At 49.9% G+C, this 24,300-nt stretch overlaps 1 protein-coding gene across 1 annotated transcript in view; it reads right to left on the reverse strand.

Moving 5' to 3' along the window:
- Positions 1-8,969: 8,969 nt before the first annotated feature.
- The window catches only part of Sae1 (SUMO1 activating enzyme subunit 1), a 53,687-nt gene continuing 38,356 nt past the window's right edge, over positions 8,970-24,300 (reverse strand). The window contains exons 7-9 of the mRNA XM_006991459.4: positions 17,128-17,272; positions 12,384-12,453; positions 8,970-9,962 (exon numbers count right to left, since the gene is read on the reverse strand). Of these exons, the coding sequence (XP_006991521.1) occupies positions 9,870-9,962; positions 12,384-12,453; positions 17,128-17,272 (308 nt within the window). The 3' untranslated portion in view covers positions 8,970-9,869. The remainder of the gene's footprint in view (positions 9,963-12,383; positions 12,454-17,127; positions 17,273-24,300) is intronic.

Here is a 24,300-nt window from a genome sequence, read left to right on the forward strand (position 1 = left end):
GCTGGAGTTACGGAGAGCCGTGGGGCACCCAATGTGGGTTCTGGGAATTTATTTTGGGTTCTCACTTTTTCTTTTTAATTTTTAAAGAATTTTATTTTTTAAGCGTATGTATTGTCTTGTTTTGTCTACATGTCTGTGTGTACATCACATGCATGCCTGGTATCTGAGCATTAGACAGGGCTCAGATCCTCTGGAACTGGAATTACAGATGGTTGGGATCCACCATGCGGGTGCTGGGAATCGAACCCAGGTCCTCTGCAAGAGCCAGTACTTTAACCCATGAGCCGTCTCTCCAGCCCCATAACACAAACCCATCACACAAACTGAATGAGTGAGTCATGAAAACTCATTTGCCCATGGCCATACAGCTTCACGGTCGAGTCTGGGTGGAACTCAGCCATCTGGAAGGCTTCCCTCTGAACACTTACGAGGGTGACCCGCGGGGAGGGGAGTGGGTATAGCCAACACATCCAAAAAGCATCTCACATTTCTCTCCAAAATCCTGAGTTTAGCCCTGAGGACAGCTGTTGGATTTATGAGGCCAACAGGCTGACGGGCTGCCTGCCTGATGCAGTGAGGATTTTGTTGTTGTTTATTCTTTGAGATGGGTTCTCACTGTGCAGCCCAAGCTGACTTTGAACTCATGATCTTCAGGAGCAGCTGGAAATATAAGCATATTCTGCTAACACATGGAGCTTCAACCGAGAAGATTTTGAAGATGGCAGAGAGAGCTTCTGAAATGACCCAGAAGGGAAGCTGCTTGCTGTAAGTTTCCATAGCCAGATATGAAGTCTCTCCACCACTGCAGAAAGCCAAATCAAGCTGAATTAAAAATAAAAGACCAGGCAGGACAGTGGCACATGCCTTTAATCCCAGCACTCGGGAGGCGAAAGCAGGATCTCTGTGAGTTCGAGGCCAGCCTGGTCTACAGAGTGAGATCCAGGACAGGCTCCAAAGCTAAAGAGAAACCCTGTCTTGAAAAAAAACCAAAATAAATAAATAAATAAATAAATAAATAAATAAATAAATAAATAAATAAACAAACAAACGAATTAATAAAAGACCAGGTTTATTGGTAAAATGCTCCCGGGGACCGTTTCCGGTCCCCAGAGATCTGACTGGGAGAGGAGATGGGGGGACCACCTGGCTGTTCTCTGGGGGGTAGTTCAAACACCCTGTACATGGGGTCTTGAGCAGCTCCAGGGGAGGAAGCATGGCTTGATGGGCTTCCTGAGAAGGGTGGGGTTTGGCGTGGGGTGGGGGTTTAGACAGAGCTTCCAACTGGACATCCCAACCTTTTTGGATATATGGGTGCTGGTCCAAGTGTGGCTACTTCCTGCTGGCATGGGACAATGTGGGGGGAGGGAGTCAGTCAGTGGGCTCACGCCCAGCGAGAGGTGTGGGTGAAGAAGCATTCAGTTAACTGCCATCCTGGAGACCTCAGGGATCTGTTCCACGAGGAAACGGAGAAGGCAAGTCGCTGGGAGAAAAAATAGGTTGCTGTCACCAGCCCTATGAACGGGGCTAGCCATGGGGAGAGTGGAGATTGTCAGTAAGAATGGAGTAGAGATGCGCCCTGGTTGTACAAAGACGAATGAGCAAGGCAGAGGAGCAGATAGGCCTTTCTTTGGCACAGTTTGGAAAACCGGAGGGTGGAGGGTCTCAGTTGCTGGACAGACCATGGATAGTATCCTGGATAGGTGTCTGCTTGAGCCTGCAGAGATGGTACCAGCGTGGATGTCCCAGGAGCCTGGCAGCCGAGGGGGTGCTGAGGATCATAGTGCAGGATCCTGTCCATCTGGGCTCTCGAGATTCAGGAGCTAGCTGTTTGAGGAGTACTCTGTCCCCTGGGGAGAGTGGGGATGGCTCAGGGGCAGTTGGGTCCATTGGTGTGGGGGCAGGGAGACAGCTGTCAGCATGTGAACGGAGAAGGGACCTCAGAAGGGAGAGATAGGGGAGGTGCCCAGCCAGTGGGGTTGTCTGGGCCAGGAGGTGGTGACTGAGGAGGAAGGACCTTCCACAAAGGAGCTCAAAAGGGCTCAGGCCTGTAGCAGAGTGTGGGGTGGCCCAGAGGTGGGTTAAGGGCCTATGGCCAAGATAACCTGAGTTCAGTGGAGAGCTTGGTGAACGGTTGTTTGATGAGTCCCTTGGCCTTCTCATCCTTTCCTGAGGATGGTGGACAGTAGAGGCTATGGAGCTTCCAGGAGATGTTGAGGGCTTCGGACATGAGCTTGGGGACCCCGGGACTGAAGGCTGGCCCTTGGCCCTTTGGATGGGCTGTGGCACGCACCAAACTGAGAGATGGAGTTCAAGGAGTACCTGAGCCACCACCCCTGCTGCTTCCTGGAGGTGGGGAATGCCTCTATCCATCCTGCTAAGGTGTCAACAAGAGTTAGGAGATAGCGGAGCTTTTTATGAGTGGGCACGTGGGTGAAGTCAACCTGCCCGTCCTCGCCCGGTTGGTGTCCTTGAGGCTCGTGCAGGGGCTGGCATATCAGGAGGGCACCCTGTGGGTTGGCCTCGGCACATGTCTGGCAGGAGGAGTGGACCTGAAAAATACGGGCTCGAAGATGGGTGCGGTCGAAGGGGGGCTCTAAGAAGTGGAACAGAGCTTTGGGGCCTGTGTGTAAGGCTGGTGGACGTCTGAAATGACGGCAGTGCCTGGTCCTGAGGGAGGATGAGACAGTTAAGTAAGACCATCCATCCTTTGTCTGTGTGGCCCCCTTTTTCAGTTTGTCCCTCTCCTCTGGTTGATAACAGGGCTGATAGGAGGGTGTCAAAAACAGAATATGTTCTGTTGATCCAGAGGTGCTGGAGGCCAGTTCCCGGGCTACGGAGTCAGCCCTGGCATTGCCTAAGGCCACTGGGTCCTTGGAGGACTGATGTCCTCAGCTGTGGATTCTACTTCTGCAGGGAGCTGGAGGGCCTCCAGGAGCTTGGCTGTAAGGGGTCCGTTAACTATGGGAGTGCCCTTGGTAGTGAGGAAGCCCCTTTCCCTCCACAGGACAGAATGGGTATGGGCTATTAAAAAGGTGTATTTGAGTCAGTGTAGATGTTAGCCCGTTGACCCTTGGCTATTTGAAGCGCTCTAGTCAAGGTGATTAATTGGCCTTTAATTAATTAATTGTGAAGAGGTCCTCATTGGCCGGCCTCAGTTGTTTTAGTGGAAGTGACCACTTCATATGCCGCCTGGCCGTTTCCTGATCTGTCTATAAGAGAGCTTCTTCCATCAATGAAGAGGGGAAGTTGGGGGTTTGTGAGGGATTGGTCTAGGAGACCAGGCCGGGGTGAACGTAAGGCCTCCACAGTCTTTGGGCAGGAGAGAGAGGGGTTAGCAGAGAAGGAAGGCACAGGGAGGAGGGTTGTAGGGTTTAGGGCAGGGCTGGGGGCCAAGGTAATCTGGGGTTTTTCTAGAAACAGTCAAAGATCTGAACCCGTGAAGGCCTAAGGAAGGGGAAGAGAAGAATGACGCAGAAGTCTGAGAGGCGGTGGGTAGAGTACACAGTGATGGGCTGGGACAGGGTGATCATTTTTCCTTTTTATTTATTTAGTTTTTTCGAGTAGATTTGGTGCCTGTCCTGGAACTCCCTCTGTAGCCCAGACTGGCCTTGAGCTCAGAGAGATCCGCCTGCTTCTGCCTCCCCAGTGCTGGGATTAAAGGTGTGCGCCGCCTCCACCTGGCATTTTTTAATTATTATTAAATAAATTTTATTAAGAAATTTTCTATTCATTTTACATACCAACCACAGGTCTTCCTCTCCTCCCTCCTCCTGCTCCCCAGCTCCCCCCCCAACCCACCTCCCCATTCCCACCTCCTCCAAGGCAAGGTCTCCCATGGGGAGTCAGCAGAGCCTGGTACATTCAGGTGAGGCAGGTCCAGGCCCCTCCTCCCTGCACCAAGGCTGTGTAAGGTGTCCCACCATAGGCACTGGGCTCACACACCAGGATGGATCCCGATCCCACTGCCTGGGGGCCTCCTAAACAGTTCAAACTAAACAGTGGGCCAGGGTGATCTTGAGGGCCATCCAGGTGAGCTTGGTCACTGCCGCCAGGGCTCTCAAGCATGGCTGCCATGCACACATGGTGATGTTTGAAGGCCCAGCTAGTTGGACTAGAACACTGATAGCCAGTCCCAACCTTTCATCTACAGAAATGATAAGGTCCGGTGGGGTCTGGAAGAGCTAGGGCGGGAGCCGTTAGCGGCCAGGTCGGTGAGGGTTCCTGTTGGACGTCTCTCTGGCTTCCTGGTACAGGGGCTTGGCTGTAATGGCAAAGTTAGGGATCCAGAGATGTTAGAATCCCACCAGGCTCCAAAATGAGAAAATCCGGTCTGCTGTGGTCAGGGGCTGTAAATCCTACAGGGCTTGAACCCTGTCAGAGGTGAGAGTCTTAGATCCCGCGCTGAGTTGAACACTCAAATACACCACAGTGGGAGAGCACAGCTGAGCTTAGATGGGGAACACCGTATCCCGGGAGCCGAGGTCGTTTAGGAGCGAAGGTGGCCCACTGGAACGGAGGCAGGGAGGGACTGCAGAGGAGGAGGTCGTCTACATACTGGAGGAGTAAGGCAGGACTGGACTCAAAGGTGGGAAGACCCCAGGCCAAGGCTTGCCCCAAGAAATGAGTGAGGCAAGAATCCTAAACAATCTAATAATAAAAACCCAGAGCCAGGGATTGGGGTGAATGCTGAAAGATCAGAGGAAACAAGCCACAGCCACTTCTCACTTCGCCAACTCCTCAGCCGATCCTGTCTCATGAATCCTCAGACCGACGCCTGAGTCCTCAGCTGAAAGGCTCTCTGAACACCATGTGCCTTTCCCTGCCCAGCCATTTCACTTCCTATCTCAATCTTCCTAGTGCTGGGATTGATGGCGTGTGTGCTTCCCAAATACTGGGGTTAAAGGTGTGTGCCGCCACTGCCTGGCTCTCTTTCTCCCCTAGACTGGATCAATCTCATGTAGCCCAGTGTGGCCTTGAACTCACAGAGATCCAGACAGACCCCTGCTTCCCGAGTGCTAGGATTAAAGGTGTGTGTCACCACTGCCTGACCTCTGTGCTTGACTCTGTGGCTGGCTCTGTCCTCTGATCTTCAGGCTGGCTTTATTTCTTAGATTACAAGCGTCACCACAAATGAGGGTGGTCCCAGAAACCCGGAGGGAGTACAGTAAGCTGAGTGGAGGACCGGGGGTCAGGGTCTTCCCGGGTAAAGGCAAAGAGGAAGCCTGAGTCAGGGTGTAGAAGGAAAGGTCCACAGCGGTAAGATGGAAAGTTGTAGGAGGAATGTTAGAAGTAAGGGTGTAGGGGTCGTTGAGCCCTGGGCATGTTGGAATGACCGCTTCATTAACGAGGCAGAGGTCTGGAACTAAACTGTGAGCCCTGGAGGACTTACGCACAGGAAGAATGGGGTGTTGCGGGGTGAGTCCATGGGAATGAGAAGTCCCTGAGATAAAAAGCAGGTAATAATGGGCTTGAGGCCTCAGCGACGGGTTTCAGAAACAGGAACACTGCGGTCTGGAAGGGAAGGACGAGGGGTCCCTAAGGTGAACTAGCATTAGCTGGTGATGAGGAGCAACCACCAGGGTGGAGATAACCCAGACTTGGGGATCTACTGGATTCGGGAGAGTAGGGACAGGACAGTCTGGGGTAGGGACCTGTGAGGCTATTAAGAGGAGAGTGTGTGGGGGCCAAGGTGAGTGTGGCCCCAAAGAGGCTGGGGATATCATGGCCAAGTAGAGGTACAGGACAAGCGTGTCAGGTCATAGGCTTGGAAAAGATAATGAAACTCCTTGACATAAACCGCAAGATTAGCTGAGAAGGAACCCAACCGCTTTTCTATCTGTGAGAGGTCCTGAAGGGAGAAGGGACTCCAACAACTCTCGGTTCAGGCCATCTCTCAGAGGGCAGAGGAGGGCAGGGGACCAGGTAGGAGAAGACACTGGAAAGGACTGGGGGCGGGCAGGCCAGTGTGTGGATGGGAACCAGGGTGTAGGTTATGAAGCACTGAAGGATGGGGGGGTGGATATGGAAAGAGAAGGGGCGGTGGGAGAGAGGGGGAGTGGAGCAAGCTGGCCCTCAATCTTTGTCCAGGAGGGGGAAGAGGGAAGGGGTGGATAAGGAGAAGAATGTTGGCCACCAAATGGAGCGTGTGGCAGTGTAGGCGAGGGAGGGGACAGTTTGAGGGGGGTGGGGGAGAGGCCAGTGTCTTTGGTGGCATGGTCAGGGTGGCATGTTCAGGGTCCCAGTTCCCAGATAAATGGGAATCTGGAGGCGCTTTGAACCTAGCCAACAAGACCTGGGCCGTGGGACACCGGCTGCAGAAGCACTGGAGTGCAGAACCCAAAAACCTTTCCAAGCACTTGTCTCCACGCTAGCAGAAATTTTCAAGATCATGGAGGATGGTAAATTCAAAAGTTGCCTCTGGTGGCCACCTTGACTGGTTATCAAGAGCATATTGTGGCCATGCTTTAGAACATGAGGAAACAGGGGGTTCCAGACATATGGTAGCTGATAACCCCAATTTGAATAGATTTTGTAGAAGACACATGGGTGCTTGGGGATGGGAGTCAGAGCCGCCCACACCTGCCCACTTCACACACCTGTGCTGGAACCCAAGTGTAAAGCCATGGATCCAGTGCTACAGACTTGGGGCCTAGGGTGGGTCTGGGGTGTGCCTTTGTGCAGAACACCTTCTGCAAAAAAAGGTGGTCAGGTTGGGGTTGCCCCTGGCACAGCCATGTCCTGGTAGGGTACCCCAAAACAGGAGAGGCCCTGGACCTCTAGAGGCAATGACTTGAACGGGCAACTTACCAAGCCAAAGATTCAGTCTGGCGGAGAGGGGGTGTAAGGAGAGGAGTGGTTTCTCCCCACGTGGCTGGGGACTGATAGGAAAAATTCAGCTCTTCCTGGCCAATGCACCAAGATGAAAGGTTTCTGTACCCCCGATATTAAGTCTCTCTGTCAATGCAGTAAGCCAAATCAAGCTGAATTAAAAATAAAAGATCAAGTTTATTGGCAAAACATTCCTGGGTGGCCTTTTCCGGCCCCGAGATGGGACGGGGAGGAGACTGGGCAGTTTAAATCCCTGCAGCCCGGTCAGGAGCAGCCCTAGGGGAGGAGCCACGGTTTGGCAGGCTTTCTTTCTGAGAAGGGCGGGATTTGGAATGGGGTGGTGAGGTCTAAGTGGAGCTTCCAATGGAACACTTGCTGCCCATCCTGATGACCTGAGCTGATTCCAGGACTCACAGGAAGAACCGACCCACGACTGCCACTACTAGGGGTGGCCCAGATAAAGGTGGGCCTTTCCACTTCAAATGGTTTAAGTAAAAAACCTCACAGGTATAGCCATTTTAGTTAATTCCAGATGTAGTCAAGTTGACAAGCAAGAATAGCCAAAGACAAGTCCATTCCTTGTCATCTTGACACACAATTTTATGTCCTTATATCAAGTTTAATTTCCAAATGAAAACAATAACCAAGACATAATTACACCTAATTATCTCCCCAAACACTTACAAAAGCATCAATTTTATGTTTGTCTCATTGTGTAGCCTTGGCTGCCATTGGAACTATGTAGATCAGGCTGACCTTGAACTCACAGAAATCCACCTATCTCTGCCTCCTGAGTGCTGGGACTGAAGGTGTGTGCCACCACTGCTTAGCTGCATTATATATCTGTTGTCTGACCTCAGAATGAGCACTGTGGCATGTGTGCCTGCCCACATATGTAAACCCATACTCAGTAAAATGCATAAAATGTGCTTTTTAAAAAAGCAGCCAGCTAAGTCTGAGCACACAGGTGTTAGTTTTTGCTTTATTATTTTTGGTTTCTTTGGAACTCACGATCCTCCTGTTGCCACTTCCTGGGTTCTGGCAGTACAGGCACACACTACCATGTCCAGCCCTGTGGGTTTGTCTTCTGTGTGACCTCTTCTCCAGCACGCTTTGAAAAGGGTGGATAGAAGTAGAGGCACTGTGTGGCTGAGCAGCTCACCCCATCTCCCCCCACCCCTCTCACCCCGCCCCCATGCCTCCCATGATCGGATCTTCTGCAGGAGAGTTGTGCACCTTCCAGAGGGTCTAGAGGCCACCACTGTCCTGAGAACCTTTCCAGAATCTTAAGGATATCCACTTCTATAATGTACTTGTAATCTGGAGTTATATGCATGGAATTTGAAAGCTTAGTGACATTTCTTGCCTGGGGTCAGCATCTTCAGATTCGCCAGAGGTCCTCCTGGGTGACTCAGTCTGTTATCTAGAGGCACAAGCTAGACAGTTTGTTTCACTAAGTTCAAGGTATATGCTCCTCCTGATGACCAAGGCTTAAACTGCAACTGCAAAGGTGTCATTTGTCGGTCCTAGCCCATGAAATTCACATCAAGACTGATGACCCCAGCCCAGCATCTTGTCTATACTAATGGTGCCCAGGAAGGGAGTCCTTCACAATGGGTCCCACTGCACCTGGCAAAGGTTTGGGGACAGGGTGGGAACTGTGTGTCTGGCACCAACCAGAACACAAAGGGCTAAGAATCGGAGCTGATGGTAGTGCAGGGAAGTGCTGTCTTATGAGCTGTAGGCCTCTGCTCTCCACTTCCTGAACTTGCTGCATAGCAGAGGCTGGCCTTGAACTTGTGATCTTCCTATCTCAGCTCCCAGGAGTGTGCCACGTGCCACTGTTAAGCACAGGTTAGGCCCCCAGACACTCAGGATCACTCACTTGACTTCCCCATTACCAATGAGAGTGGACACCACACAGCTGGGATCCTTAGCACAGAGGCAGAAATATAAGCATCTGTGTGTTTTGCCTGTGCAGCCCAGCTGCTACAGTATCAAAAGGAACACTGACGGACAAGAAACCAAATGTGTGACTCTGGAGACAGAAAGGATCTGAAACATGAGTGAGATTCTTCAGGTTTGGGGAAAGGGGAGACCAGCCAACCACAAGTTTCTAAAAACAGAGGAGACAGGCAAGCTTGAGAGAATTATTGTTACTTTATTATCAATCCTCACAAACAACCAAGGGAATCTATGAACTGGAGAAGACAAGTTGTCCCACCTCGAGAAGACCAAACCAACTCAGCCCTGCCACTGGAGGACCTGGGTGCCCAAGACAGGGACTGGGAGAGGCGACCACCTCTAACTCGGGAACACACCTTTTATTATATTTTGAGACAGGTTCTTGGTACATTATGTAGACCAACTTGGCCTTGAAACTTAAGACAACCCTCCTGACCCTCCATCCCAATTTCTAGGATTACATGGTCCCTGGCATTGAATCTGCCTTTTTAGAAATAAAAATTTTTGGCTGAGAGATGGCTCAGGCATTAAAGGCTAGGCTCATAGGCTCACAACCAAAAGACAAGAAATGAACAGTTCCACGAAAGTTTAACTTCTAAGATACTAGGTGACAGCCCCTCCCTTCCCAAAGCCCAGGCTACAAGCCTGATGAAGGCTCAGTAACCGAGGGCTGCTCTCAGTCCTTCGGGTTTGGCAGAAGTCCACTTCCACTGGGGTTCAGAGGCTCTGGGCCTCATACCCCTGCTGAAGCCCCGCCCCGTTCTGTTACAGAAAGGGTTAAATCCAAAAGGTTGCAAGAAGCTCTGACATCACGAAGCATGATGAAGTATGCTGCTCTTGCTAGGAACTGCCAGTCTCCAATGGCAGCGTGAGCAGTGCCAGAGGGGTGCTATGTGATAGTCGTATTCCAGAACCAGCAGGTCCCTGACACTTGCTAGGACAAAAGCAGGACACAGTCCGGCCTACTTGCTTTAGAAAAATCTTTGTCATTCAGACATGCCTTCTTGGGAAGCCGGCAGGTGACAGGTGGGCTTGGAGCAGGCACGCACACACCTCTGGGCTGCCATACCTCAGCCTCACTTGGGACCCAGGCACTCCACAATTCCACTCCCCTTCATGCCATCGAAAAAGAAGAAGTTGTTGTGAGGAGGGTCCCGCTGAGACAGGGCCTGGGGAAAGACAAGAGCAAGAGGGCTCAGCTTCAATATGAAGAGACGTAACATTAAGTATTAAGAGAGAACAAGAAATTGTCAGGCCTTCTAACAGTGGACTGGGAAAAATTAAATAAGAATTACAAAATAAGGGCCAAGAGGACTCTGGGTAAAAGCTTCTGCTAAGCCTGACACTCTGAGTTCAATCCCTGAACCCCATGGCATACAGAGAACTAACTCCTGCAGGTTGTCCTGTGCCCTCCACATGTTTCCATGCACCAGAAAAGGTGACTCCATAGCCAGGGTGACGGCACAGGCCTCAGCACTCAGGTCTGTGAGCCCAAGGCCAGCGGAACATAGTGCAGCCAGACACAGTGAGACCCTGCCTTAAACAAACAAAACCAATCATACATAGACGATTCAGGCGGTGTTCCTCACCTGAGGCCAGGGTGCCTTTGTTCCCAGGGTCACTAGCATGTCTAGAAACACATCTACCACCTCCTTCTTGTCCCCCTCCTCAGAGCACATTCTCAGTAGAAGGAGCTCTTGTTACCAGTGGGGGTGGGTGGAGGAAGAAGTGCTGTCTGAGGGCCAGAGACGGAACACTCCTAGAGCACTGACCCCAAAGCAGAGGTGACCATGTCTAGGCTGGCCTTGGTCTGCTGTGGTTGGCCTGAGCAGCTGGGCTGCAGATGCCGGTGCTGCCGTGACTCACTGACACAGGCTTTGCTGTGCTGGCTGCTGCTGTCAGTGCTGCCTCTACCTCTGTGTGCAAAGTCACCAACAGGGTGACTGACGCCTGAAGCCTGCCAGGACAGTGGCAGCTAGGAGGGAGGGAGGGAGGGAGGGAGGGAGGGAGGGAGGGAGGGAGGGAGGGAGGGAGGGAGGGAGGGAGGGAGGGAGGGAGGGAGGGAGGGAGGGAGGGAGGGAGGGAGGGAGGAAGGAAGGAAGGAAGGAAGGAAGGAAGGAAGGAAGGAAGGAAGGAAGGAAGGAAGGAAGGAAGGAAGGAAGGAAGGAAGGAAGGGAAAGCTCATCTGCAGACTTTCACACTCGCCCTCTAACTCCTCCCGTGTACTTTTTATAGGTTCCCAGAGAGAGGGCCTCAGATGCAGGCCCCCCTGCCAGCTGGCCAAAAGGGTGTAAGCAGAGGGAGTGGAGGGGATGAAGAGACAGGGCACAGGGTGAACATGGGGCAAAAGGTAAAGTGCTTCCCGAGCAAGATGGGGTACGAGATTCCAAACACACCCAGCAACCAAGAATGTGGAGTGCGCTGACTGTCTGGGGTAAACAGAAACAAGATGCTGAGCAACAGCTGTGCCCGCCGGCAGGAAGGAGGGGGCAGCATTAGGACAGGGGTGCGCAGAAGCCATCACCAACAATGGTTCCAGGCCACCTGCCCCAACCTCCATTCTCCACACCCCCAGGACAAACTGCCACACAGTCCTGGACGGGTGTTGTTAGGGCGCCATCTGCAGGATAGCATCTCAAGAGATGCTGGGCTCTCAGTGTAGAAGCAGGTGAGACTTGGGCAAATAAGTTTAGTCCAGAGAGCCAGTCAGTGGGAGTGAAAAAGGGCCAACGTCCCCCTCGGTCTGAATTTACTTGCAGAGATGTGGGGAAGTCAGTCAGCCAGGCACACCTCTGTCCACAACAGACAAGGGTGAGCAGCTCCCAGAGACTACAGAGAAGAGTTGCAGTGGGGGCGCATGCTTGCAATCCCAGCACTCAGGCGGCTGAGGCACAAGGACTGAGTTTTCAAGGTCAGCATGGGTTATAGATTGAGACCCTGTCTGAAAACACACAAGTTTCTAGGGACTGACCCAGGGGCCTTGGGTGTGCTAAGCACACACTTCACCACTGTTCCCTGCATAAGACAAATATAACAAAGTTGGGCAGATATCAAAGTCTCCAAAGGAAATAAAATCAATTTCAAAGTTTGCCAAAGTTTCAGCAACCCAAACACTCTAGGAAGACTACAGTAGTTCTTAGACCTAGTCCTCCTCTGTATGTAAGGCATTAACTGCCCATAGCATGAAGTCACAGGTCACTGTAGAACCTCCCGTAGCCGCTGGCATATGCCCAGACACTGAACTTACACCTGGGCTGCCGATACCCACAGCATTCCAAATAAACGGGGGGCTCTGACACCACTGTGATGGGTGTAGGTTAGGAGCACAGGCGTTGCTTCTCTTCTGTTCCCTCTTAAACTAGGACCTTGATCTACTCACACAGCTGACACAGCAGAGAAGCAGCAACTGTAGGAAGGAAGCAACCGAGGCCCTAGCTGGCTGGCCCATGGACAGGCTAGGTAGAAAGGCAGGGCATGCATCAAGGCTGAGGGCAAGGGATGAGGCAGGTCGGAGCCGGCCACCAGCCCTCGGCTCTCTTAGTGCATAGTCAGGGCGCTGGGGTCAGCAGCGAGTTCCATGATGACTTTACCTTCACAATTTCCTGTGCCAAGATCCCTCCAACCACAGCACATACTGGGGCCATCTCACAGAAGCAGTACCTAGAAGACAGACAAGTAAAACATAGCACCAGGGCATTGGGGGCTGTCCTGGATCAAAGTCCTAGCCAGAGGGCAGTGCTAGAACTGGCATCCAGGCGTGAAAATTAAATCTGACCCCAGGGGCTCCTTAAATGGGTGGGAAAGACCTTTAACTTTGGAAAGCACTTCACATGATTTTTTTTTTCAAAGTTGAAGGAAAGACTATCTCTGTGCTTCCTAAAAATAAGGCCCTACAAACACCAGATGTGTGAGTGCCCAGCACATTCCCGCAATTCTCTCTGCACACAGGCAGTGTGCTCTTCTGTATGCTATTCCCGAGCCATGGGCAAGCAGGCCGTGTTAACACGCCAAGAGGAACACGGGGTGCAGCACAGTCTTTATGCCCCTCCTAGAAAGCAGCTCCGTCCTTCTGGGCCTGGCTTGAGAACGCAGAGGACAAATGTCAGAGGAGACTGTCAGCTGACCCCCCAAATCACCATCGTGGGGGTCAAAACACGTTTAGCTACAGGTTCCCAAAGGAAGCTGCCCAGCTAGTTCCCAGCCCACAGCACAGAGGGGTCAGTCAGAGGAGCAAACTGGGGCGGCAGCAGGCCACCCTGACCTTTTACACGGGTATACCACCCCCACACATATACGGTAAACTCAACTACCAACACCCGCCCATTCTGTGATCTGGTAAGTCAATGATAAGTGTTTAAACTGCCATCAAGGAGCCATGCACAAACCATCCAAATGGTCTGCTGCATATGAAAGAGACCCATCCCATACGGAACAGTAAACCCCAGGCACAGACGACCAAGTGTGGTAACAATGTTCCTTTGATCACAAAACAAAACCAAAACCAAGACTGCGGAGCTCCCGCTTTCGTCTCAGGAGCACTAGGCCTGAAGTGAGAAGTGAGCAGCACTCTAGGCCCAGTCTTTGTGTTCACTCTTAGGGTGCTGGGGACTAGTCGAGGGTCTGGTGCACGCCAGGCAGGTGCTCTGCCAGAGATACACCCTTTGCCCTCTTCTTACCTTCGGAGACGAGAGCTTACTAAACTGTCCAAGCTGGCCTTGAACTTGTGATCTTCCTGCCTTTGCCTCCTGAGCACCTGCCATTACAGGACATGCTACACAGCCACTTGTTAAGCAAACAAACCACTCACACACCTATACTCTGCCTGTTACACTCCACAGTATTTTGCTTTTTTCCTCCTCACAAGTACTGTTTTAGGCGGTGCCGCCACCTGTCTTTAGCCCCAGCACTGGCAGGCAGAGGCAGGTGGAGCTCTGTGAGTCCTAGAACAGTCAGGTCTACAGAGAGTATACAGACATGAAGACCCGAGTTTATCCCCAGAACCCATGTGAAAGCTAGGCACGATGGAGACAAGATGATACCCGGGGCTTTCTGGCTAGCTAGTTTAACCAATGAGCACCCTCCAGGTTCGGTGACTCTTCTTAGAACCGTAAGATGGAGAATGACTGAGGAAGATACCCCAATGCAACCTTTGGTCTCCACACCCATAGGAAAGCACATGTATAGGCGCCTACCCATAGACATACAAACCTGTGGGGGTGGGGGGGCTGTAGCTTAGTGGTATAGCATGTGCTCAGTGTGTCTGAGTCCTTTAAGTCAGTCTCTAGCACCAAAAAGAAAAAGCAGGGGAAAAAAATCCAAAAGAACAAAAAACAAAAATCCCAGAAAGTTCACAAAGGATGACATGGGTAGGTAAGAGGTTGAAATGGTCTCTCTAGAGTCCTGGTTAGCCTTGAACTCGAGGCAATGCTCTTCCCTCTGCCTCAAGTTGATGGGAGGACAGGTATGTGCTGAGATGTCTGATGCCTAAGACAAATACTACACGATTCCACTTACATGAGAGATTTAGGACAGAGTGCACTGGAGGCCCCAGGAGCGGGAGGACTAGAATAGGTAGTCGATGATGATGGCTGTGCAACAGTGAGAGCAGAATTAATGCCAAGGAATGGCGTACCCAAAAGTGGTTAAAATGGGGCAAAGAGCACTTGCTGTTCTTCAGAGGACCTGGGTTCTATCTATTCCCAGCACCACACAATAGCTCATAACCACCTGTTATGCCCAGTTCCAGAGCAGCTGACACCCTCCTCTGGCCTGTGTGCTCCTGCACACACATGGTGCAGACAACATGCAGGCAAACATCCACACACATGAAGTATAAGTAAACAAAACAAAGGCTAGAGTGAGGGAGGCCCAGGGAGATGACTCAGTAAGTAAAGGCACAGACCTGGTGACTTGCGTTCAATCCCTGGAACCCAATAAAGGAGGAAAGAGAACGCACTCCACAGGTATTCTGACCTCCAGACACATATGCATATGACATATGCATCCTACTCTCCCATCATCACATACTCACACACCTAAAACAAATTGCTAAAATGGCCAAATTAGAAAAAATTATTACTGACTTGACTCATTTACATCTCTATTTAATAATGTGAACACGCCACAGCACCGAGTAGAGGTCAGAGGACAACTTGCAGAAGGCTGGGTTTCTTCTTTCACTATGTGGCCATAGGGACTGAACTCAGGTTGACAGGGCGGCAAGTGCTCTACCCCATGAGCTCATTGTCCCAGCCCAAGATGGCTAATTTTGTCATGTATACTTTACTATCAATTTGTTTTGAGACAGGATCTCATATAACCCAGGCTAGCTTCAAACATGCTACATAGTAGAAGAGGGCTCTGAACTCCCGATCCTTTTAATTTTTAAAAAATACAGCATCATTTATTTTGTACATAAAGTTATGAACATTTGTTTATGAAGTGCTGACACTATAAACACACCCTAATAAAGTAAGTGATGGTTAAATTAATAGCTACACATCCAGGCAGTGTAATAACAAGTATGTACAAGTAACAAGTGGATGTACAATAACAGAGATCTGGTTAGTAACATAAATAAGCCACATGGTATACTGTAAAGAGGCAATTGAAGAATACCTATTATAATATTTAAACAATAGAAAAAATTATCTGTGAGCCCAGACTCAAAGATGTTAGCAGCAGCTGAAACAGGCCATCTTTTCCCATCAGAAAAGCAATAAGGCTCTTTGAGGAGACAGCACTCCAAACTAGACGGAGAGGGGCACAGGCCAGATGAAGGACAGACACGCAAGCATAGCTGTCCCTGCTCAGCTGAGAGCGGGAGACATTTCCTCCAGCACAGCCCGATCCTATCCCCTAGCCTGCCAGCAGATATCCTTCAAGAGGCCTCCGAACACCTCTTACTTAGAAGGAAATAGGAGAAGCAGCTGAACACACAGAACCTAGACAGGGATGCGGTTTCTACAGATGGTAGGCAGGTACAAAAGAGAAGGGCCAGCCAGTAGCTCATTAGGCCAGGTATAGCCCGTCCCTTCTGTTGCCTGGTGAGATATCAACAGCCAGTTCATCACCATAAGTGCTCAAATTAGTCCATTAGCTGTATGAGAACTGACTGCCTGGGTGGGTCTGTTGGAGAAGCTTGGTGGGACTGAGTGCTCCTCAGGCTCAGAAGTACAGAGCAAGCAATGCCTGCTCCTGGTGTTCTGGTCCTTCCCACAGCAGGAGCAGAGTGCCAAGCATGCAGTGCTGCCAGGCCTGCTCTTGTGTGTCACTCTTGCCAAAGTACCTCCGAGACGGCTTTCCTAGCTGTGGAGGTCAGCCTTTTAGTTCACAGCTGCACAGGGAGTTAAAGACCAGTGGTGCTCCTACATGGGTGATGTGGCTAGGGTGGGTATGAGGAGCCCAGAAAGAGAGAAGGCTCTAGGAAGAAGGAACCTGGAAGCAGTATGCGCTAACAACACAGCTGTGCAGAAAGACCTCGTGCAGGGGACTAGCCATTGTGCGTCCCTGAACTTCTACCCCTTGCCTACAAACAGCATCGCTTGGAGGACTAAGGCAGATCACGAGCTCACCGAACAACTGTCCTGTTGCAGAAAGCTGCTCAGAAATTGCAGCAAATAAACTGCGCTCACAATTCCTAGGGCTACAGCTTGGAGGCTCAGGGGTTGGGGGTGGGGGGTCAGCTCAAGGGTGCCCCGGATGGCAGAGCTGCCTGGAAGGAACTCAGGGCTACTTGTCCACAACATCCCAAGCCTGACTGTGTGAGAGCAGCAGACTGCCAAGGCTAGAGCTTCCCAGAGTCTGAGGACTGGATCTGAGGTCTCTACTGATACATACCTGCTGCTGGATGACAAAAAACTACCCCAATATCTACCAAGTGACCAGTCACACCTTTAGACCCAGCAACTCGCTCCTTATTCATCTACCATGTAGCCGAATCTGGACAGTGCACGACCCAAGGAGACACAGGACAGCATTACACAGCTAAGACTGAACACAAGGCCAGCAAGCAGGGAAAAGCTGTAGTGCTCCACACGCTGGGATCCTCCACCCTGTGACAGGTGAGGAAATGACGCACCGATGAACCCCTCACACAGGACAGAGGTGAGACAGAAAGGCCCAGAACGTGCTAACAGACCACATCGCACCTTCAATTACAAACCACATGAAACCAAACCTACAAGTCTTCGTTTCTCTTGCAGTGTTGGTTATAGAACTGGTAGGTGGTTTATGCAGCTGGCAAATGTGGCACAGGAGTCCCCTTTGAGGCTTTGGGTCTCCATAAAGACAAACACCAAAACCAGCTGTCTGTCTGTCTGTTCAGATACCAACCTGACAAAGTCATCAGGAAGCAGGTCAGGACTGACGCCCAGTGAGTCAAGCACATCATTTCGTATCTGCAGCAGCAGTTCAGCATCCTCACTGTAGCTCTCAGAACTGGGATCTCTCCCTTTATCTGTGCGGAATTTCAGCAGCACTGGGAAAGGGGAAAAGGAGGTTAGAGAGCCAATCTTATAATGAATGTTCTGATCTCACTTCAAAATCTCAATAGAAGGAAAACCCAAAATATCTTTTTTTTTCTTTTTACCTATAGGAAACAATACATTAATCAAAATGCAGGCCAGGTGAAAGGTAATACATTTTTTTCCCCATCCAACAAATGCAGTCAGAAAGGCAACTATAGCCGTACAACAGCTAAATTTTCTGTGACAAATGTAAAGTAAAATGGGATCTGACCCAGGTCAAAGTCAGGTAAGGCTTTCCTGAGGAGGAAACAAGTAAAATGTGTGTGGGCAGCAGAGGCCAGCAGACGCCGTTACTACGACCTGGAGGAGAGGTTGGGGTGGGAGGCCTGCATTCTAGGCATCAGTACAAAGGGCTGATAGCCAAACACTCACTCACCAGACAGGCAAGTTACTGCAAACAAACCTCCCTTAACACAAGAACTATGTCAACCTCCAGGAACCAAGGAAGCAGGGAAAGGTTCCAACCACGTCTCGGCCCCAGGCTTATGTAAGGAGAACTTGGTCCAAATGAAGCAGTACCACTGATACAAGCACTTTCTGCGGCTGCTGTACCGGCCTGTGTCACCTGTGTACTTTTTCAAGGCAGAGCGACCACAGGGTCACAGTCCGCCCCATACCACAGGGTATTTCAGAGTGGAGGGAGACACGTCCCTCAGCTTAGCAGCCTCAGCCCCCGGTGCTCTGCACAGTACTCACCTGCACAGGCACTTTACTGTTAGCTAGACACACTCATTTAAGTCTTAGCCCCACAGGGCAGAGGCTCCTCTGAAGATGAAGGAGACTGGAAAGCTGAGCCATCTCAAGTTGCTCCAGGCTCTTAAAAATACAAGCATTTTGAACTTGACCCAACTAAAGAACTATTCCTTTTTCTTTTCTTTTCTTTTAAAAAAATATTTATTTATTTATTTATTTATTTATTTATTTATTTATTTATTTATTTATTTATTTATTATGTATACAGAAGAGGGCACCAGATCTCATTACAGGTGGTTGTGAGCCACCGTGTGGGTGCTGGGAATTGAACTCAGGACCTCTGGAAGAGCAGTCGGTGCTCTTAACCTCTGAGCCATCTCTCCAGCCCCTCCTTCTTCTTTTTTAAATTAAGATTTTAAATTATGTGTGAGTGTGTGCATGTGCAATGAAGACACCTGATTTGGCATCTGGGGACTGGCTGGAGTGGCAGCTGCACGCGGTTACTCAGAAAGCCCCTTCCCCAATGTCCCACGAAAACAGAGAAACTCAGACACCAGACAGTCTAGCCACAGCAATTTCTCTGGGTGGCTCTTGCACATTGTCAATGACTGCGGAGAAGACAGGGCACCAACCCCCACAGTGTTGAACAAAATCCAAACAGTGATAGACCCTGCTGTGTGTAAGGAGCCATGCTCAACAGCCTACATGTATCAGTATCTTCACAAGAGTAACCCGAGAGGATGGTGAGAGGAAGAAACATCCAGTGAGAGATGACTCAGTTAACTGCTAAGGGAAAAGGAACAGGAGTGTAAACGTAGGCCTGCTTCTGGAATCCAAAAGTGGCAGAACCATGCAGCAATTTGGCACTAAAGGTGCCATGTGGTCTGGTCCTTTGCCACACTGGACTACATTTTTGCAAGACACATTTCCCAGATGGTCTTGAATGCTCACAAAGGTAACAACATCCACTGCAAGTTACTAGATCAGAGGATGAGCAGAGGGAGCAGAACCCCGTGTCCATCTGTCTTCAGAGAGTAACATCAGCTTTGCCTCAGAAAGAAACCAGGTGGCACCACGAGGAAGAGCAAAGGCAGAAGGCAGCGGCCTGGCCATTCCGGGTGCAGTCCGCCTGGATGAGGCCGGCAGGCTGGCACCGTGCACATACCTCACTGACCACATCTGAGGGCCACTGGGAAGGCGGCCAACAGCAGGGCCACTTATTTGCAGTAAAGCAAACAGAAGCTGTCTTTTTTCCTCTTTTTTGAATGTCAGCACTCATTAGCAGAGGTGAAGGGGGCGGGAAGGAACTCATGTTCCAGAAAGGACTGACCCCAGCCCCTGACAAGTTCTTACTACATTCTGCTCTTTGTTCTGCTTTCTGAAGCTCTCAAACAGTCAGCCACACACGAGCAGGGCTGTTGACTCTGCATTTCTGAAGCACACCTCCTCACCAGTTTGGGCTGTAATTCGTTCAGATCAAACACTGGGATGGAGAACTGCTTTGCCAAAAGATGACTCATCGGATAACATAAAAACACTACAAAATGAGAGTTCTAAACTTGATTAACTTCATCTGAGCGATTTTACTCAGGTTGCCCAAGGATGATGACATGTACTGATGAAGATAAACCGAGGTCTCTGCTTAAGTTTAGGACTAGTCCATGTCCTAAACTTATGTGATGAAAAAGACAAATTTTGCAAATGAGCTTCTGCCAGGCAGTGGTGGCACACGCCCTTAATCCCACCACTCAGGGAGGGAGAGGTGGAAATCTCTGAGTTCGAGGCCAGCCAGGTCTACATAGTGTGTTCCAGGAGAGTCAGGGCTACACAGAGAAACCCTGTCTAGAAAAACAAAACCAAACATTTTTTTTTTCATGTTATTACAGAGAATCTGTGTGTATGTGAACATAACACAATTTCTACAAAAATATCTAAATATACACAAACTTCATCTGAATTCAGAACATCAGCTCAGTGCTACCAGCAGTTGTGGTCACACAGTTAGAAGAACACTGGTAAGTTCACATTCAAGTTTAGCCTGGGTTACACAGTGAGATGCTATCTCAAAAGCCAAAAATAAATAAAATGTTATTATGACAGGGGCTAGGGATGTGCCCAGCAATAATGTATTTATCCACCAGGGGCCAGGCCCTGGGTTTCATCTCCAGCATAGAAGCAAGAACCAGTCAGTCAAATACTGTATTTAATGTGATCACCAAAGCCACCCAAAACAAAGCAGCACACACACAAGTATTTATTTAATAGAAGACAATTGGGTGTCACAAACTAGCCCCAATACAAGCTTCAAAATTGGCTCAACTGAAGGCAGGGAGCTTGAACTTGTATCAAAATCCCCCTTTTCTGGGCAGACAACGTGGCCTCATCTTCCTAGTGCTCTCTGAGGAAAGAAACTCATCCATCCCCAACTGGCTCACTTAGGAAAGCTTCCTTCATTTGTTTTTTTTTTTTTGTTTTTCGAGACAGGATTTCTCTGTGTAGCTTTGTGCCTTTCCTGGAACTCACTCTGTAGCCCAGGCTGGCCTCGAACTCACAGAGATCCGCCTGCCTCTGCCTCCCGAGTGCTGGGATTAAAGGCGTGCGCCACCACCGCCCGGCCCCTTCATTTGTTTTTTAGATACAGGGTGTCATTATGATACCCAGGCTAGTCTTAAACTCATCTACCAATGATTCCCCTGCCTCAGCCTTCTCGGTGCTGCAAATAGAGTTGGGAAGCAAGCACACATTTCCAACAGGCTAATTGATATTCTCTGTCTTCCAATAAGATTTTACCATGCAGCCCAGGCTGGCCTAGACCTCTGGTCTTAATTCGTCTTCCAGTAACTAGGAATGCAGGCCTATATACTACCACACTGGGTCTCCTCCAATAGCTAGCTATCTAAGGGAAGACTACAGGCCTGACATTGAGAAATCACCCTTTCAGTCCATGTGTACTGAGTGGCGCTAGAGCCGGTGCTGGGCAGGGAAGAACAAACAGAATGCTCCCCCTCCCCAGATGATTCTCAAAAGGGTGACCAACAAAAACCACACAGGGACTAGCATGGCCAACTCCAGAAGCTCTGAAAGCCTAGGGGTGCCAGGGAATGCTTTTCTCAGCAGCCAGTCTCCCCCACTGGCAGAGCCACACATGCTTAGTTCCTTCTGCTAGGCTGCATCTTCTCTGTGCCAAGGTCATCTCAGGCCCAGAGAGCTGGCAAGTTAGAAGGCAGCACAGAATACCAATGAACAGCCACATGGCTAAAGTCTCTTTTGGAAAACTGGACACCCAAGAACACTTAGTCAAGGTATTTAAGCCCCAAGGATAGTGTGTGGTTCAGTGTGAACACACCAAAAAGATGCGGGCCAGTTCTGTCATTCCCTCCCCCGCAGTGTGGTACCCTAACTCACATGCCCCCGGAGCAGCCAGCACTGGCTCGGGTTACTTATTTATTTGTGTTACAAGTCGATTTGGCCCCTTTCCTTTCTCTTTTCTGTTTCACTCTTTTCACCTCAGTTTCTCTTTTTTCTTTAAGATGGTGTCAGTTGGATGGTAGTAGCACACACCTTTAATCCCAACCATCAGGAAGTAGAGGCCAGCCTGGTCTACAGAGCAAGTTTCAGGACAGTCAGGGCTACACAGAGAAACCTTGTCTTGAAACAAACCAACAAAAAAACAACGCAAGGGACTGGAGAGATGGCTCAAGTGGTTAAAGGTACTGATGCTCTTCCAGAGGATCCAGGACTCACAACCTCCAGTTCCAGGGGAATAAGATATCCTCTCCTATCCTCCAAGGACACTGTGCATGTCTGTAATCCCAGAACTCTGGAGATAGAGGCAGAACTTCAAAGCCATCCTCAGTCAATCTCAAAAACGAAGAAACAAGCAGCCCTTTGAGTGGCATAGGCCTATAACCCCATCATTTTGGAGGTGAAGGCAGGACCACTACAAGTCCAAGGTCATCTTTTACTACACAGTAGTTAATGCCAGCCTGGACTACAGGAGACTCTGCCTCAAATAACCCAAAACCACATCTCTTGGAGGCCAATGTTGTACCTGAAGCTCATAGGTAGTAGGACACAGCTTGTGGCAGAGGACAGGGGTCCCTGGAGGCTACTATGAGCTGGTGGCCTCTCTTCATCTACTCAGATCAGTGCCCAGTATTTTCCTATTGACCTCAAGTCCAGTCTCAGCAGCATCAGTCCATGCACATGTATACTTATTTCAGTAACACTCTCTGAGCCCAGGTCTCTACCCCAGGCCTCAGATGGGCTCCCTACAATCGACAAATGACATGCTTACTAGCCCCTGCTTGATGCCAGAGCCATAGTGGTCTTCCTGAAGATGCTCAGATACCCTGTGTGAGCTCCAAGTCCTGCCCACAGCTTTCCTAAGTGTTCACATGATAAAACCTTGATTCCTAGCTTGCATGACTGGGAGGCCAATAGGCTGTTGAAGGTATACCTGATAGGGATTATGGAATCCAAATCTCCACCTCCTTTGCTTCCTGGCTATGACATCCGTGAAAGGTTTTGCTCAGCTATGTACACCCGTGGTGGTATCCTCAGTCAGTTCCAAGAGCCTGGACCCTCCCCCCCACTTTTTTTTTTTGAGAGGATCACATTATGCAGCCCTGATGGTCACGAATTGACTAGGCAGGCCACACTGGCCCAGAACTTGCAGTTATCCTCCTGCCTCTACCTCCCCAGTACCACCATACTAGGATCTTCTTCTCTAAACAGTTTACTACCTCAAGTTATCTGTTATAATGACAGAAAGCTAGCTCTTCACCCTTTCATCCCTCCAATAAAACTTCATCAATGCCCTTATGATGAATCAGCTCAAAGGAGAGAAAGACACTGTCTCTCACTGTCAGTCTCTCACTTGCTTTTGAAAAACTTCCCGACAGCCACATGAAAGCTGTTGATGGGTTAAGGAGAAGACCAATTCTCAGAAATGACTCAAAATAAGATGCCCTTTTTTGCCTATCAAATTACACTGAGATTACTCAAGCAAAAGGCAGAGGACCTGTATCTCATCTAGAGCTCAGCAGAGGCAGGAACGCTCAGCGAATCACACAAAACATGCTAATAAGTACCTACACTAGAAGCTCTAGGAGCACCACAAGCTAGAGGCCTAGGCTAGTCAGGGGTACACAAGACTTTCAAAAAGGTTCTTCACACAAGGTCATGTCATAGCACTTGACTGATTATGCCCAAATGTTCACCACCACGTTATTTATACCACAGTAAACCTGGGACTAATCTCAGTAATAGGATGCTAACTTTGAACAGAACAGAGTATCCTGAAGCTACTAAAATCTTCAAGCTAAATTTTTAGTCACATTTCTATCAACAATTGGATTAAAATCTATGACACTCCCATTCAAATTCCAGTCTCTGCCAGAGACTATTTTTCTGTCTATAAATGATTCCTGAGTGACTCTTACCTTTAATGGGGACATTCTAACTAGCATAAAAAGATCATAATTAATGAAGGAAACAAAACTAAACAAAACAGAGGCGAACACAAAGGCGAACAGTGTTTTGTATGGACACAGCCCATGAGCGGCGTCCAGCCTGGCCAGCGCACAGCAGTCACACAACGCCTATGACAGGCCTCTGCACTCACCCAGTCTGCCTGGTCACAAGCAGCAGGGAAAGAGAGCCTTTTCTCCAGCCCCACTGGAGTGGCACGTGGCCTTGAATCACACTTGAGAGGGAAGATGGCACAGGACACTCCCGTGACTACTATCTGACAGTCAGAGAAAAGATGTGAGGCTCTAACAGCGCTGCAGCTGGGCCTGGGGCTTGTCAACAGCTCCCAGGCAGATGCTGGGAAGTGGGGGCAGGGGCCATGACCTGCAAAGAAAAAACAAGGCAAGTGGCTGACAATGTGGCTCATTATTCTATCTGATCGTGGTAGGTCTCAGTTTTCCCATCTTTGAAAGCGGTGTAAGACAAGGGCCCAGAGTTCAGATAAAAGAATGCGTCCTTCCATTGGCAGCATTCAGAGTCTCACAATCTGGGTCACTGAACAGTCTCACGGTACTTTTGAGGTGATGCTTAAACAGGTACTGGGGACACAAGCTTTGCTCAGTTTCACTCTGACAGCACCCAGCCATTCAGACTCAGACTTCCCCGTGTGAGAACGGAGTATGATCTGCCCTTGTGTGGGCATGAAGAGAACAGTCATTGGTGAAGCATGCCGCCAGGAACTCCTAGGACACACCACGACTCAGCCTTCATGAAGGGACCTGCGGCTCTGGACCTGTTTTCCTGCACTAAGCAC

The sequence above is a fragment of the Peromyscus maniculatus genome, chromosome 1 (genome assembly GCF_049852395.1).
Source record: "Peromyscus maniculatus bairdii isolate BWxNUB_F1_BW_parent chromosome 1, HU_Pman_BW_mat_3.1, whole genome shotgun sequence".
Taxonomy (NCBI): domain Eukaryota; kingdom Metazoa; phylum Chordata; class Mammalia; order Rodentia; family Cricetidae; genus Peromyscus; species Peromyscus maniculatus.